General features: G+C 42.0%; 1 protein-coding gene across 1 annotated transcript in view; it reads left to right on the top strand.

Moving 5' to 3' along the window:
* Positions 1-7,299: 7,299 nt before the first annotated feature.
* Positions 7,300-16,867, top strand: part of ZCCHC4 (zinc finger CCHC-type containing 4) — a gene marked incomplete at its 5' end in the record, with an annotated part of 47,477 nt that continues 37,909 nt past the window's right edge. Inside the window, 3 exon segments of the mRNA XM_082653521.1 lie at positions 7,300-7,426; positions 8,209-8,327; positions 9,111-9,193. Of these exon segments, the coding sequence (XP_082509647.1) occupies positions 7,300-7,426; positions 8,209-8,327; positions 9,111-9,193 (329 nt within the window).

Raw genomic sequence — 16,867 nt, 5'->3', positions numbered from 1 at the left:
CCATGTGTATGCTTGACACACGTGTTTATAAACGTCTGCTTGTTTTTTCTCTTATTAATCTGTTTTTTTGTTAGTTTAACTTGTAGGGCCTCAGCCAGAGAACCCAAGATGGGTAAAGGAAAGAGATTGTTTTACCTTCCCTACAAGATCAACTAGATTCTAGTGGAGGTTCTATTCATACTTTGGGGAGATTATTTGAGTTTCCCCTGTATGTATGTGTATGTGTATGTGTATGTGTATATGTATATGTATGTGTGTGGGTGTGTTTACTTATTTAGTTAACTGTGCTACCACTTATAAAGTTCTTACTTTGCCATGTACTGTGTTTTTCATGCTGTGTAATCATCCTCTTTTTTTCTCCTCCAGATTTGCTCCCCGCTTTCCCCTTCTGCTCTATGCTCTGGGAGGCTGACCTTTATGGACGCCATCAAAAGGCACTTCTACATCTCATCTCTGGCTGTTGTTGTTTTTTTCCCAGTAGGAGACACTGACAGATGAAAGATCTGAGGGACAAAGGAGGAGACTGAGGCTGGATATTTATCCCCCCCAGCTTCTTCCCTGTGGGCGTGTCATGGTTGGCTGAGGCCCTCTGCTGAAGGCCATCGCTCTGTAGGGCTGTTCCTTCCATATAATTATTCTCTTTGGGTTTCAAGTAACTTCCTTGGCCCTGTAGACCTGGGGTGGAAATAACTTCCTGCTAGTAATAGCCCTAAGGGAATGCACTTTCCCTGGGTAGTTTAACTTAACCCTGCCCCCAGCCTGGTAAACAGCCCCCTTATGAAGCTTCCTTCAATTACCCTACATGAATGTGCCGTCTGTTCCCTGCCAGGATCCTGAATGTCACACATGTGCGTTCATTTCATTCTTTCCGCAACCCAGAAGCCACGTGTATTATTACACATAGTACACCTGAGAAAGGCTCAGAGATGTGAAACAACTTGCCTGAAGTGACATAATCTGTGAAGGGTAGAGCAGGATTCAAAGTGGGGGCGTGTATGGCTCAGCTACCCCCCTCATCAGGCTGAGCTGTACTGGATTACCTCTGTGGTCCCAACCTTTTCCCCTTGTCCTCTTCTCGTAAAAAATACTTTGCCGACCCTCTTGACCCTCTTAAAATGAAATTCATAGATAATTTAATCTAACTAAACACCTAATTTCAAATAAAATACACAAAATATTTTAAATTTATGTATTTATCTTTGGTGGTGTTGGGTCTCTGTTGATGCACTCAGGATTCCTCTAGTTGCGGTGTGCAGGCTTCTCACTGTGGTGGCTTCTCTTGTTGTGGAGCATGGGCTCTAGGCGCACAGGCTTCAGGAGTTGTGGCTCATGGGCTCTGGAGCACAGGCTCAGCAGTTGTGGCACATGGGCCCAGCTACTCTGCGGCATGTGGCATCCTCCCGGACCAGGGCTCGAACCCATGTCCCCTGCATTGGCAGGCAGATTCTTAACCACTGCACCACCAGGGAAGCCCACAAAATATTTTAAAATAAAAGGATGGTTACTTACAATAAAATATGTGTTCCACACGTAAATGCTCAGCGTGACCACACTGTTACGTTATAGTGAAATTGTCAGGTGCACATACTTTCTTATAATGAATACACTTAGATTCAAGATAAGTAAGACAAAACTGAATTTTTCTTTATGTATGACATTTTGAAATCAGAGCTAAATTAGGATATTTGTGTAAAATCACTGAGGTGGATTAGATTTTGCTCAAAAATATCCACTCTGCCCTCCACCTCCACAGGAAGAGTGTACTTGTACTTTTCCACCCCTTGATTTTGGGCTTGCCAGTGTGGCCTGCTTTGGCCGAGTGGGAGAGTCAGGCAAGACTGAAATAAGGCGTGAAATGTGCTGTGCAGTGAGACTTGCCCTCTTGTGCCTCTGCCATTATCATGAGAAGAACTGCTCCCAGGTGTCTGCTGCCCCTCCAGCCCGGGCCCGCGATGAGACACAGTGAGCAGACCTGAGCCCAACCCAAGCTGGGAGCAGGCTCAGCTGACCAAGTGTGAAGCAGGACCACTCCGCTGAGCCCAGCCACATCAGCCAACCGCCAGCTAACCCACAGATGTATGCGAGAGAATGACTTGTTTTAAGCCACTATGTTTTAGAATAGCTTATTATACAGAAATTGCTGACAGACAAGCAATGAAGGTAACAGCTTTAAAGGCAGATACAGATGGGGTGTACTGGGAATTCGGATTACATGAGCCATGTTGTTGTTGATCATGTGAGTTTTCCACAGTGGTGAAGAATTTTTTTTTTCTGGACAAAGCAAAGTATAATTGCCCCCTGATATACACAGTTGTTGCATTCCTGGCATATTCAGATATATTAAAACTGTAAGAAACTACTTTGTGTTTGTGTAAATTAAAGTTGGAGTGTAGGTTCAAATAACTATAAACAGGTTACTCACCTACATAAGTGTCTTTCCAGACTCTAGAGGAAGTTGTGCAGGATTGAGAGTAGTTAGTTCTTCATGGCACAGGACTGTCCTAACCATTACAGATCTTTTAGCACAGCCCCTGACCTCCACATTCCAGTAGCATCCCCCAATCACTGTCACAACCAAAAACACCTCCTGGCATTTCTAAAATGTGCCCCCTAGGAGGTGGCACAGCCTTGTTGGAATCACTAGATGAGATGACACAACGGTTCCTTCCAACTCAAACATCATCAGATTTTTAAAGTCTGATTTTAGTTGTCATTTAATCAGTAATATGTATTAAAAGTCTCTTATGCGCTAGCACTGTGGATATAAGGATAATATATGATCATTGCTCTCAAAGGGCTTACAGGGTAAAGGGTGGCACAAGCCAGCAATCAGGCAATTAATAATGTAGAGTGATCATCAATACTACTGATGTACATTCAGGATGCTACAGGAGGACATAAGAGGAGCATCTAACCTAATCTTGGGGCTCAGGGAAGGCTCTCCCAGAGGAGGTGATGTCTAAGCAATCATGAGAGCAGACCAGGTGTTAACCAAGCAAACAGGAATAAGACGTGAACAGATGAAGAGCAGGCAGCATGCTCTTTCCCTGAAGCAAGGACTAGGGTGGCCTATCTGCTGCAGAGGTTGCTGAAGGAGCATATGAGCCTTGGAGTTGGAGGGATCATGGTTCAAATCCTGCCTCATCTCTAACCCTGAGCCATTATAATAACTCCTCACTATGTTCCAGGCACTTTGGTAAGTGCACTACATGAATTAGCTCTTTTTATCCTCCCAACAGTACCTCATCCCTCTGTATACAGAATGAGAAACTGAGGCACAGAAAGGTTAAGTAACTTGCCTAACCTAGCAAGTGGTGGAGTGGAATTAGAACCAAGACCAACTGACTCCAGAGCCAACTTTCCTCACGGTTGCCCTACGCAGCCCAACCTCCGATCCTGTTTCCTCATCTGTAAAGTGTACCTAATAGTATAGCTCCTGCGAGTTGATATATAAATGAAACATTTATACATTTAAGCACCAGACATGGTGGTAGAATATTTTTTTTAAATAGCTATTCAGATTGTAATCCTTCCATTTTCAAAGGAGGAGCATTATAATCTGGAGAGCATATAGTACATGATTTTAGTTACAAATAACATTTTTGAAACCTGAAGTGCTATTACAAAAAAAACCCCTATTTTAACATTAAGTTTGATTATGTATCAGGGAAAACACAATAAACAAGTGGCTTAAACAGACAAGAATTTATTGTCACCTAAAAGGAGTTGAGTTTGATAGTCCAGTTTCTCCTATTTGGACCTCAGTGTCCAAAAATGACTGCTGGAGCTTCCATCACTGTATCTGCATTCCACCAGCAGGGAGGAGTAGGGGGAAAAAATAAGGAGATAAACCTCCCAGTTGAGTTGGTTCCCTTAAGAAGGACTCCTACTTATTCTGGGCTTGGGACTGACAGATGGCAGGGTACGATAGCCCCCATCCCCCGCCAAAGCAGGAAACTCCACGGTGCCGTCATGCACCATAGCTCCCTGTGCATCAGGCTGAGGCTGGACTCTGCCTCACTTCTACCCCTGCCTTCTCCTGCTTCTCTCACTTCCTTACAGGTTTCTCCTTCAAAAAGTCACTTGCACAAGAATCTCCATCCTGGGCTCTGCTTCTAGGAACCCCACAGTATGCTCTTTTTCAGCCAAAATCTGCCTCTCATAATTTCACCCAGGTTCTACCGTGCTGAGTAATCCAGAATAAATGGAATTCTCTTCCATAGAGTAGCACCTTTGTAGGTTGGAACATAGCTGTAAAAGAGGAATGTAATAATATGTACATATCATTTGGCTGTTGACAAAGAGCTCGTGTTCATTTTCTCGTGTAGTCAAACACTCCCTCTCCTTGACGGTAGATAGTACTATTTTTTTTTTAATTCATTTTTGGCTGCGTTGGGTCTTCATTGCTGCGTGCCAGCTTTCTCTAGTTGTGGCGAATGGGGGCTACTCTTCATTGTGGTGCGCGGGCTTCTTATTGCGGCGCACGGGCTTTAGGCACGCCGGCTTCAGTAGTTGTGGTGCACGGGCTTGGTTACTCTGCGGCATGTGGGATCTTCCTGGACCAGGGCTCAAACCTGTGTCCCCTGCACTGGCAGGCAGATTCTTAACCACTGCGCCACCAGGGAAGCCCAACAGTGCTATTTTTACAGACGAGGAACCTGAAGCTTAGATAGTGACTTCTCCAGGGTCACCTGGAAAGTAAACGGTGGGGCTCTGAGCAAGAAGGTCTCAAGACCAAGCCTCAGACAAGGTGTGTTAGTTTCCTAGGGCTGCTGTGACACAGTGCCACAAGCCAGGTGACTTCAAACAACAGAAATGTCTTCTCCTACAGCTCTGGAGCCTGGATGTCCAAAATCAAGGGGTCAGCAGGGCCATGTTCCCTCCAAAGTCTCTAGGGGAGGAGGAGCCTTTCTTGCCTCTTCCTAGATTCTAGTGGCCCCAGGCATTCCTTGGCTTGTGCCAGCATAACCCCAATCTCTGTCCACCTCTGTCCTCACGTGGCCTTCTTCTCTATGTCCTCTCCCCTTCTTATAAGGACATTCTCATTGGATTTAGGGCTCACCCTAATCCAGTATGACCTCATCTTTATCATTAACTAATAACATCTGCAAAGAGCCTATTTCCAAATAAGGTCACATTCAAGGTTCTGACTGGACATGACTCTTTGGGGGACACTATTCAGCCCACTACCCATAGGATTTTAACTTTCAGAAGATTTATTTATCTCCAGGTTTCATTTGTATGTGTAGACAAGGAACAGTCACTTTCACACACATAAATGCATGCTCTTTTTTGCACCTTGCTCCTGGCTTTCTCACTAGAGGGACATATGCAGGCAGGAAGAAACGTGGAGGGCCAGTCCCTTCAGCGCACTGATGGTATGCCTGCCGGGGTCCATGTCCTCTGGTCTGCATTGGCTTCTAAAAGGCTTCCTCTGTAAGGACTGCTGTCTGTCGTGTCCTGGGATGCACGCCAAGCCCGGTACATCAGAAATGACCAGTGAATCTCAGTAGCTTATTGAAAGGTGTCCTTACTTTCGGGGTGTTTGGTTCAGCAGTGTTGTTGCTGTTTTTCAAAGATGTGTGGAAGGCCACACAAAGCCCCTCTGTGTCCAAGTCCTTCCCCAACCAAGTTGTTACAGTTAAGGCTTTTCAGAGGTGGGGAGAGGTCTGATCTCAGAATTTAAAGCAGAGATCAGAAGTCAAGGGGCATAATGAGTGTCTTAGTCAGTGCAGGCTGCTATGACAAGATTCTGTAGACTGGGTGTATTAAATATCAGACATTTATTTCTCACATTGCTGGAGGCTGAGAATTCCAAGATCAAGGTGCCAGAAGATTCAGTTCCTGGTGAGGATACTGTTCCTTGCTTGTGGATGGCCCCCTTCTTACTGTGGCCTCCCTCACATGGCAGAGAGAGAGAGAGAGAGAGAGAGAGAGAGAGAGAGAGAGGGAGAGCATGCACATTCTGGTGTTTCTTCTTATGAGGGCACTAATCCCATTTTGGGGGCCTACCTTCATGCCTTCATTTAAACCTAATTATCTTCCAAAGATCCCACCTGTAATACCATCACATTGTGGGGCAGGGCTTCAACATATGAACTTTGAGCGGGACACAATTCAGTCCATAGAAGTGACCCTTTCAGCAGGGGAGTCAGGATCCAGAACAAGAGAGCAGAGACTGACATGGTAAAGTCTTTTGTAGGATTCCTTTCTTGTCACCCCTGACAGGTTTCCCCTTAAAGAGAAGTAGGTCTGTGTGCTGATTTTTGGGCAGCAAGGCAAAAGGCAGCTGAGGAGACTGGGTTCCACCGCAAGGGCCAGAAGGGACAGATTGGATGGAGGGGAGCATAGCAGGCAGACTGACAGGGATCGTAGCAGGGAGAATGGAGAGCAGGGTTAGCTGGTCTTGACTGGAAAAGGGAATCCAGGCATATTAATGAACAGATATATCCATCCAATATTGTGCTGTGACCACAGAGCATTAGTGGACATTTTTGGTTGTGATAGATAGAACCAACCTCATCTCAAACTGTCTTAGGTAGACAGAGGAGTTTGTGACTCATGTAACTGGAATCTTCAGGCATGGTTGGATCTAGGTGCTCACATGGTATCGTCATACATTCCTACCTCCTAGTTTTGCTTCCTCCTTATTGCCTTCTTGCTGAGGCAGGTGCTCCTTAAGTGGTGGGAAACAGTACCACCAGACACTTGGTTGTCCCAGTGAAGAGTGCTTTTGTGATAGACTGTGTCATTGGCTCCAATTTTTCACCCCTTTCTGACCTATGCCCTTTGCCATGTAACTCTGCAGTGTTTGACCATATGACTTGCTTGAGCCAAAAGAATGAGGTAGAAGTGACAGTGGCAGCTCCGAGCCTACGCCTTAAGAACCTTGTCTGTTTCTCCTAGTTCTGTTGTGCTTCTGCCATTCCCATGAAAGAAATGTGCCCAGGCTGGCCGGCTGGTTACAGCAGGAGGATGAGAGACACATGGAGCAGAGCTGAGTTACTCTTGCCAAGATGAACCTAGATCAGCCGGTCACTAGACACATGACTTAGCGCAGGTAAGATTAGAGAGCTGAACCCCTCAGATACATGAGAAATCACTGAGATGACAACATGGATCTTACGGCTTCTTTCTCAGACGTTCCAGCAGAAGTTGGGTTTCGGGGCGTGACCTCTGCCCCAGTGGCCGAAGCTCCTCCTAGGCGAGCGGGGGCGCTCTGAGTCACGGAGGGTCATGGCGGCGCTCTTTCTCAGCCTCTTTGGTTCGGACTGAGGCTTTCGGGACGGCGGCGGGAAGATGGCGGCCTCCAGGGAGTGGCTTGGAACCGTAGAGGCAGAGGGGAGCTCGGGTCGCCAGGGGAACTCGGGAGTCGAGGTGGTGGTTTCCTCCGATCCCGCCCCGCCCGCCCCGCTGTGCCCTCACGGTGGGTCCGCGTCTGGGCTGAGCCTGGCTGTCGGGAGCCAAGGGGCGTGGGTGAGCCTGAACGTGCCGTGGGCTTTTAGGACTTTCGGATTCAGATCCCCTTCTCTCTCTCCCACCGAGTGTGATATCTAGAAAACGCTCCTTCCTCGGGAAGTTGTGGTTTTCCACTTGCTTAAGAAACCGTCATAGAAAGTCCCCACTGTTGTGGTTTTGGCTTTACGGCTGTTACATGTTTTTTGAAGGGATGAGGCAGAGGCTAGGCAAAAAGGATATGTGTTATTGAGTAATTCCCGTTGCCAAGTACTTGAAGATTTCATTTGTTGTTTTACTGTCTTTTCCATTAAAATTAAAAAACCGTTAGGGAGCACGATAGAATGAATTCTTGCTTAACTAGACCCAGTTTTTCTTGCGGAGAGAGAGTGCGTCCAACTCTAAAAGCTCAGATTTTCACTGAAAGGATAACTGAGCGGCGGTGGCAGAGTGCTCAGTTGTTTGCACTCCGTCTTTGTTGTTGTGTCAGGACCCAGGCCGTTCACCATGTGGACTGCAACTGTACTGACAATAGCATTTTCCTTCTGGAGAGACCAGTTTTCAAAATTTATTTCTTAAGTAGTCTTTGCCTGAATGTTGTGACTTTGGGGGAAAAAAATTATTAAACAGAGTAGTGCATTTAATTGTGACAAATTGTGCGTAAAACTGAAACAAATTTTATTTAAAGGCGATGAAAACTAGGAACTTGAGGTAGATGACTGTTTGACTTATATTTTCCTATTCTGGAACTAGGACCCACTCTTCTGTTTGTAAAGGTGAACCAAGGGAAAGAAGAAACACGGAGGTTTTATGCCTGCTCAGCTTGTAGAGATAGAAAAGATTGTAATTTTTTTCAATGGGAAGATGAAAAGGTATATCAACTTTTTGGATATATATATATGTATTTTTTTTAATTGTTGATGTCTGTGACATTTCATTGAGAATGTATGAGATAAATCTCTTGAGATGAAGATACCATGTTTTTTGGTTTGAGAGACTGGAGTTTATATTTACTCTGAACTTACTCTGATTACTGATGTCTTAAACTACTGTCTCAAAGTCTGAGTTCCCTTTAAGGCTTTCTGAGGTGTTAGTATTGGTTGTGCCAATATAGAGTTCTCCCTAAAGAGTGCAGGTCATTACCATTCCAGGAAGTGCTTTAGAAAAACACTTTTTGGGAAGCATTTGCATTGACCATCCCTTATTCCGCTACTGGATGACTGATGAAGGCACTTAGAGATACAGTTATGAGCTTGGAATTCTCTTGGACTCAGCTCCAGTTAAAGTTTCTGAAAGTTTTTTTTCAGGCGGACTCTCAACCGCTGCGCCACCAGGGAAGCCCTGAAAGTTTTGACTAGAAATCTTTCAGCTTTGTTAGGTTTGTTGGAAAACAGTCTGTATGCCACTCTTGTAGACTTGTTAAAATCACTATGTGTGAATTAATCCCTCAGTGCTTTAATATGTTGGTTATTGTTTCAAACTGCTCTAGAATTTTCCCAGGTTCATGTGTTTTGTTTTCCCATGGAATGAATGCTTGTTTAGAGCTTAGAGTTGCTCGAATTTCTGACCTCTTGAATGGCAGAATGCGATACCAGTTTTTCTAGGATAGTAGCAAGTTTGATGGTTTATTAAGTTTATTTTGTACTCTGTTTCAGTTGTCAGGAGCCAGACTGGCTGCCCGAGAAGCTCATAACCGAAAATGTCAGCCTCCTTTATCCCGTTCGCAGTGTGTGGAAAGGTACTGATGCTGTGTCATTTTCATTTATTATCCTATTGTTTTTTTCCCTCAGTGCCTTTAAGTTTACTTTCAGTAATTAATTTCTTTTTATCGTGGTAAAATATATGTATAAGATAACATTTGCCAATTCAGTGACATTAATTACATTAACAGTGTTGTGCAGCTATCACCACTGTCTGTTTCCAAACTTTTTCATCACCCCAAACAAATTCTGTCACCAGTAAGCAATAACTCCCCATTCCACCTTTCTCCCATCCCTGGTAACCTCTAATCTACTTTTTGTCTCTATGATTTGACCATTCTGGGTACCTCAGATAAGCGGAATCATCAATATTTGTCCTTTTGTGTCTGGCTTATTTCACTTAGCGTTGTGTTTTCAAGGCTCATCCATGTTGTAGCATGTATCAGAACTTCATCCTTTTTATGGCTGAATGATATTCCTTTGTATCCATGTACCACATCTTTTTATTTTTATAAATTTATTTATTCATTTATTTTTTGGCTGCATTGGGTCTTCGTTGCTGCGTGCGGGCTTTCTCTAGTTGCGGTGCACAGGCTCTAGGCCTGGGGGCTCAGTAGTTGTGGCTTGCGGGCTCTAGAGCGCAGGCTCAGTAGTTGTGGCACATGGGCTTAGTTGCTCTGTGGCATGTGGTATCTTCCAGGACCAGGGCTCGAACCTCTGTCCCCTGCATTGGCAGGCAGTTTCTTAACTACTGTGCCACCAGGGAAGTCCCTGTACCACATCTTGTTTATCCATTCATCCATCAGTGGACACTCAGATGTTTCCACCTTTTGGCTATTGTGAATAATACTCAACACATGTTGGTGTATAGATATCTGTTTGAGCCCCTGTTTTCATTTCTTTTGCATATATACCTAGGAGTGGAATTACTGGATAGTATGATAATACTATGCTTCGTTTTTTGAGGAACTGCCAACCTGTTTTCTTCAGTGGCTGCACCATTTAACATCCCCATCAGCAATGTATGAGGGTTGCAATTTTTCTATGTCCTTGTCAACACATATTATCTTCTGTTTTTTTTTTATTATAGCCATCCTAGCAGTTGTGAAGTGGTATGTCATTGTAGTTTTGATTTTCATTTCCCTCATTATTAATGATGTTGACCATCTTTTCATATGCTTTTTGGCCATTTGTATATCTTCTTGGAGAAATGTCTATTCAAGTCCTTTGTCCATTTTTAATAAGGTCATTTGTCTTTTTGTAGTTGAGCTGCAGGAGTTCTTTATATGTTCTAGATATTACACTGTTATCAGATGATTTGAAAATATTTTCTCTCATTCTGTAGATTGTCTTTTCACTTTCTCAATGATGTCCTTTGATACACAAGAGTTTTTAACTTTGATGAAGTCCAGCTTTCAATTTTTTTGTTGTTGTTGCTAGTGCTTTTGGTATCATAGCTAAGAATCCATTGCCAAATCCAATCTCATGAAGATTTACTGTAATCTTCCTTTTTGAAATACTAAACCAAACAAACATCTGTTTTTAAAAATCTTCATTTTAAAAAATTATTTATTTATTTATTTATTTATTTATTTTTTTTGCGGTACGCGGGCCTCTCACTGTTGTGGCCTCTCCCGTTGCGGAGTACAGGCTCCGGACGCGCAGGCTCAGCGGCCATGGCTCACGGGCCCAGCTGCTCCGCGGCATGTGGGATCTTCCCGGACCGGGGCCCGAACTCGTGTCCCCTGCGTCGGCAGGCGGACTCTCAACCACTGTGCCACCAGGGAAGCCTAGATATGGACCATTTTTAAAGTCTTTACTGAATTTGTTACAGTATTGCTTCTGTTTTATGTTTTGGTTTTTTGTCTGTGAGGCATGTGGGATCTTAGCTCCCTGACCAGGGATTGAACCTGCATCCCCTGCATTGGAAGGCGAAGTCTTAACCGCTGGATTGCCAGGGAAGTCCCTAAAAATCTGCATTTTAAAAATGTTTTATTGGGTGAACTGGAATTGAGTCATAGATTTAATTTTTTGGCAAACTTGTGAAAAGAATTCATCCCTCTCCTTTGTTATAGGCGTTGTGTTTTGTGTGCTGGGAGAGACTTCTTAAGAAGCCTCTGTCTGGGTTGCTGATGACAAATAGGTTTTCACGCTCATGATAACTCCTGCTGGTTACCTGGGCTGCTATGTTTAGAAGGATTCTGAGGTCATATCTAGGCTAAGTGTAAAGGAATATTGGGATCTGTTAAAAATGTCTTTTTGAGCTTCTTAGTAGCTTTTAAAGTCCTTTGATAGGGGAGGCTTTTCTTGAGATAACTTGATTGCCCCTTAACTGCAGTACTTAATCAGTGATTAAGTCTACTTAATTTATGGGAATTAAATCAACAACAAAAAATGTTGAAAAAGGAATTAATGTAAACTGAGCACCACTGAGCTAGGCACTATGCGAGGTGTTTTCCGTGATATATTGTTTAAATCCTGCCAAGGTGGTTTACTTAGATGAGAAAATTGAGTACTTGGAGAAGTTAAGTAACTTCATCAACTTCATACTGTTAGAATGAATGAGCAGTGACTCAAACTTATGTCTCCCAGATTCTAAAACAGTATTTTTAAGCATATAAGCAGATAGTAATTAATATATGATGTGTAGTGATTTAATTTAAGGAGATATAAGGATATAAAACAAAGAGTTATATAGAGATATATTATTATGAGATTATTATAATGAGATAGAATATCGAAGATGCAGAAAGTAGAAAAATATCACTATTGGTTTCTCCCTTTGAACCCATCACCTTGGTCATTTTGTAGTCTTCCTTCTGGCCTTTTTTCCTATGCAAAGGTTTGTTGTACAAGATTGTGGTCATAATGTGGACATAGTTTTGTACTCCGCTGTATCACTTTTAGCTGATAAGCATGTACTTCATATTATTACATAAGGATATTGGTGATGCAGTTACACTCTATAAGAAAATTTAGATGATCTTCTTTCCTTGCATAATAAGATTTTAGTCTGGAGCTAAACCACTGTGCAAGACTTTGTACTACCAGAGTGTGGTTTTTGATACTGAAGAATTTTTGAAATTCACATTTCATGTTAGTTAGAATTTAAAGACACTGGCTAGACTATGGAATATTAAAGAATTTTCAAAAGGTTGTTTCTTGGGGGCCATAATTTCATCTGTTATTTAGTGCTGATTCTTGAGAGCATGTCTTAATAAAGTCATTTTCAACATCCTAAATCATCTGTGACCCAAAACCTCAGATTTTGTTGTCCAAGCCTCCATCCATTCCATCCATCCAGTCATTTATTCATTCTTTGTTGAGGGTTCAGAAAGAACTTAAAATGCTAGTAATGGAGTTGAGATATATTTAAACATAATACAGTGCAAAAGAAGAATGTTTTGTGTTGACAGTATTCATAGAAAAGATTGAGTACTCTGGAAGGTCAGAAGCTTTACAGCTAACTCGTGCCTTAGCTGATCAGTTCAGTTTAAGGATATAGTATTCGAACAGGTTTTGGAGGATGGGTAAAAGTTTTTGCTTTTGAAATGTAATATCACTGATTTCACTGGATCACTTTATAATTGATGCTCTTATGCTTTCTTACATGCTTTCGACAAGAGTGAAAAGTTTGAAATCAGTCATTTCTCAAAATTAAAAATTTTGCCTTTTTAAAACCAAAGGCTTACTAAATTACCTCTTCTGTGTTATTAATTACTCTCTTAGTGTGTCTTCAGCTTGAGACTGGCAGATTATTCTTGTGTGTAAATGGATGTAAGGATGACGTACTGTTACTTGAGATTATAATTATTTTCTAATTTAACTTTATACAACTCATTTATGTTATCTTATTAAATAACTACTATATTTGAAAGTGTTAAAATGCATTAAAACATTATACCTATTCTATAAAGCAAACTTTTTATCTGTTACTGTGACATAGCAATAGCTTTTCATTGACTGATTTAGTTTTGAAATTATTAGAAAGGAATAATGGTAGCTATTGAGATAAATTGACCTTTCTTACTTGATTTTTATTATGGAACTGGCAGTGCTGCACAGACTTCTAGGTTCTACAGAATAGGATTTGATATTCATTTTTCTAATTTCAGCCATGCTTTATATTTCATATGTGTTCAGTTAACAGATTTACATTTTGTGTCTGAGACTTGACTTTCCTTATAGTTTTTAGCTGCCTGTCATGCCCTGAAATGTGCTATTCTATTGTGTAGTATGTTGACATCTTTATCGTGACTGCTGAAGTCTTAGGGAGGATATATTTTAATGCTAAAATCAGCATTAATTTATGTGCATCCCGATAGTTTTGTTTAGTTGATATTTCATTCGGTTATGTTTTTTTCAGAGCTCATTTAAACTCAGATTTTCAAGGTCTGCTATTAGGGAAATGCCATAAACATAATTTGTCTACTCCCGGAAAGTCAAATGGAACATCAAATGGAGATCAATAAAAATGACATTTCAAAATGCTAGCCTGCAATTTGTGAGTCATGCTGAGCCATGCAGCAGAATGAATTTCTTCTCCCCCCGGGTATGTGTAGTAAGTACAAATGAGGAAGGAGCACTGAGTAATCCTTAGTTCCTGAGAGTCTCAAGTTCTTCCTCCCAAACTTAAGAAAAACCCCTTGTGTCTGAATGTTACGTTTAAAGCCATACAGTTGAATGATAATGACATAATTTTGAATAGAAATATGCGCAAGATCTCAGTTGATCTTTTGTCAAGAGAAGGTTAATAAACTAGCAATGGAAGCTTTCTAAAGGACAGTTTTGACCAGGCACAAAATACATCAGTGGAGGTTCATTTAACATTGTTCTTTTTTTCCTTCATTTAAAAATAATTAAACTTAGTGCCTTAAGATAGTCCCATGTAGTGAGTGAATTGCCACACTAGCCCCTCACTTTGAACTTTCATCTCTTCCTGGTGATTTTGCAGCTTCTGCTGCCTTCAGTTGGCTTCACTTGGTGTGTGATAGGCAGTCCTTTTGACCATATTTGAGTAGCAGAAGCTGGCACAGCGTTATCTATTTGGGGAACTTCCTTCCTCCTTTTTCCTATAAAGCCCTTGATTGTTTTCATCATTCATTCAATGACAACTATTTACTTCTCTAATATCAAAAGTGTGCTTCTGCTCCATTTCTCTGTTTTGGTCCCTGAGTGCATGTACAATAACTTTCTGTTTTGGGACTGAGTCATAGGATAATAGCAGTGACACTCCACCTACAGTCTGGCTGATGGCAGTTATAAATCATGTCTCAATATCCTAGATGCTAAAATGTGAAAATGTTTGCATCTTAGAAGTGATTGGATTTTGCTTTGTGATCCAATCTGACAGGCTTTCTTTTTTTTTTTTAATTAATTAATTTATTTGGTTTATTTTTGGCTGTGTTGGGTCTTTGTTGCTGTGCGTGGGCTTTTCTCTAATTGCGGCGAGCAGGGGCTACTGCTGCTACCTTGTTGAGATGAGTGGGCTTCTCATTGCGGTGGCTTCTCTCATTGTGGAGCGCGGGCTCTAGGTGTGTGGGCTTCAGTAGTTGTGGCACGCGGGCTCAGTAGTTGTGGCTCGCGGGCTCTAGAGTGCAGGCTCAGTAGTTGTGGCTCACGGGCTTAGTTGCTCCGCGGCATGTGGGGTCTTCCCGGACCAGGGCTCAAATCTGTGTCCCCTGCATTGGCAGGTGGATTCCTAACCACTGTGCCACCAGGGAAGCCCCCAGGCTTTCTTTTAATGGGTGGGTTTAGCCTGTTTTTATAGCGGATATGACAGATATGCTTGGTCTTAGTTTTATTATTTTTATACTTCCTGTTTTTATTGCTTCTTTTTATGCTCTTTCACTCTGTGGTCTGTGTTTGTTTTTCTTTTCTTTTCTTTTTTTTATTTTTGCGGTACACGGGCCTTTCACTGTTGGGGCCTCTCCCATTGCGGGCCACAGGTTCCAGACGCACAGGCTCAGCGGCCATGGCTCACGGGCCCAGCCGCTCCGCGGCATGTGGGATCTTCCCGGACCGGGGCACGAACCCGTGTCCCCTGCATCGGCAGGCGGACTCTCAACCACTGCGCCACCAGGGAAGCCCTGTTTTTCTTTTTTTCTTTAATTTTTTAATTTTTAATTTTTATTTATTTTTGGCTGCGCTGGGTCTTCGTTGCTGTGCGCAGGCTTTCTCTAGTTGCGGTGCGTGGGAGCTACTCTTTGTTGTGGTGCGCGGGCTTCTCGTTGCAGTGGTTTCTCTTGTTGCGGAGCACGGGCTCTAGGCGCACAGGCTTCAGTAATTGTGGCGCGCGGGGCCAGTCGTTGTGGCTTGCGGGCTTCAGAGCACAGGCTCAGTAGTTGTGGTGCACAGGCTTAGCTGCTCCGCGGCATGTGGGATCTTCCCGGCCAGGGCTCGAACCTGTGTCCCCTGCATTGGCAGGCGGATTCTTAACCACTGTGCCACCGGGGAAGCCCTGTTTTTCTTTTTTTAATGTGTGTTTCTTCTGTATTTTTGTTCTAATGGTTGCCTTTGTAACTTTTTAAACCATATTTAATTCTTTTTTTTTTAGATTGCCTTCCTCCATCTAAAAATGAGAAATGATTACTTAATATGTTTCTTCTTCCTCTCTCTTTCCTTCTCTATAATTACTTTCTGTTTTCTTTTTTATTAATAATTATTTTTAAAATTTATTTATTTTTTTTTATTTTTGGCTGCCTTGGGTCTTTGTTGCTGCGCGCAGGCTTTTCTCTAGTTGCGGCGAGCGGGGGCTACTCTTCCTTGGGGTTCGCGGGCTTCTCATTGGGTGGCTTCTCTTGTTGCAGAGCTCAGGCTCTAGGCTCGTGGGCTTCAGTAGTTGTGGCACGCGGGCGCAATTACTATCTGATTTTAGTTGGTTATTTCTTTTTAGGGTTAACCTTTATGCCTTTGAATATTGCTTATAGCTCTTTTACTTGGTTTTTCAGTTTTAAATTATATCTTTTGGCCGATGGCTCTAAAGTATGAGAAAATCAATACACTTTTTGATTTCCCTTTCCCTTTCTCTTCCCATACCAGTTTTATTTGGTTTTATATTATTTACATTTTGTACTCTAACTGTAATACCCATATTTTTTCTGTTTTTAGTCTGTGGTCAAATAGATTTAGTGCTGACTGATAGCCCCTTTGCTGTAGTTTCTTCACTCATCTCCTATTTGGCTGAAGTTCATCCTCTAGCAGTTTTAATTTTTTTAGAAAGGCTTTTATTAATCAAAAAAATTTAAATCAAAATATCTGTGTGGCTATTGTATGATTCCATTTATATAAAAATATATAAATCATAATAACTTCTTTCCTACACAGCTTTTTATTTTCCTCCTAGTTAATAACAATTTTGAATTTATTTGTTGTTATAGTGACTATTTGCTTAATTATTTATGTGCTTCAGAAATGATTCAACTGCAAACTCTCTGCCTGTTGTCTGAATCCTTTCAGAACATTCAAGTGTAGCATAATCTATTGGTTTCATCTTCTTGGAGAAATTTGTCCTAGAGCTTTCAGAAATGTTCCCATCTGTAATGGTTGCCCTTTCTCCTTGGCATCCAGCTGTCCAGCAGGTTCTTCATGAAGGATCCAGGTAATATAACTATATAACCTGAGTTCTTCCAAGTCCAGAAATATTTAATTCCTTTATTCTTTTTTTTTTTGAAAATTAGAAATTTGATCTCTTTATTTTTTCTTTTACATAT

This window comes from Grampus griseus (assembly GCF_964374135.1).
Source record: "Grampus griseus genome assembly, chromosome: 4".
Lineage (NCBI taxonomy): Eukaryota > Metazoa > Chordata > Mammalia > Artiodactyla > Delphinidae > Grampus > Grampus griseus.
This window is presented reverse-complemented; position numbering and strand designations above follow the sequence as displayed.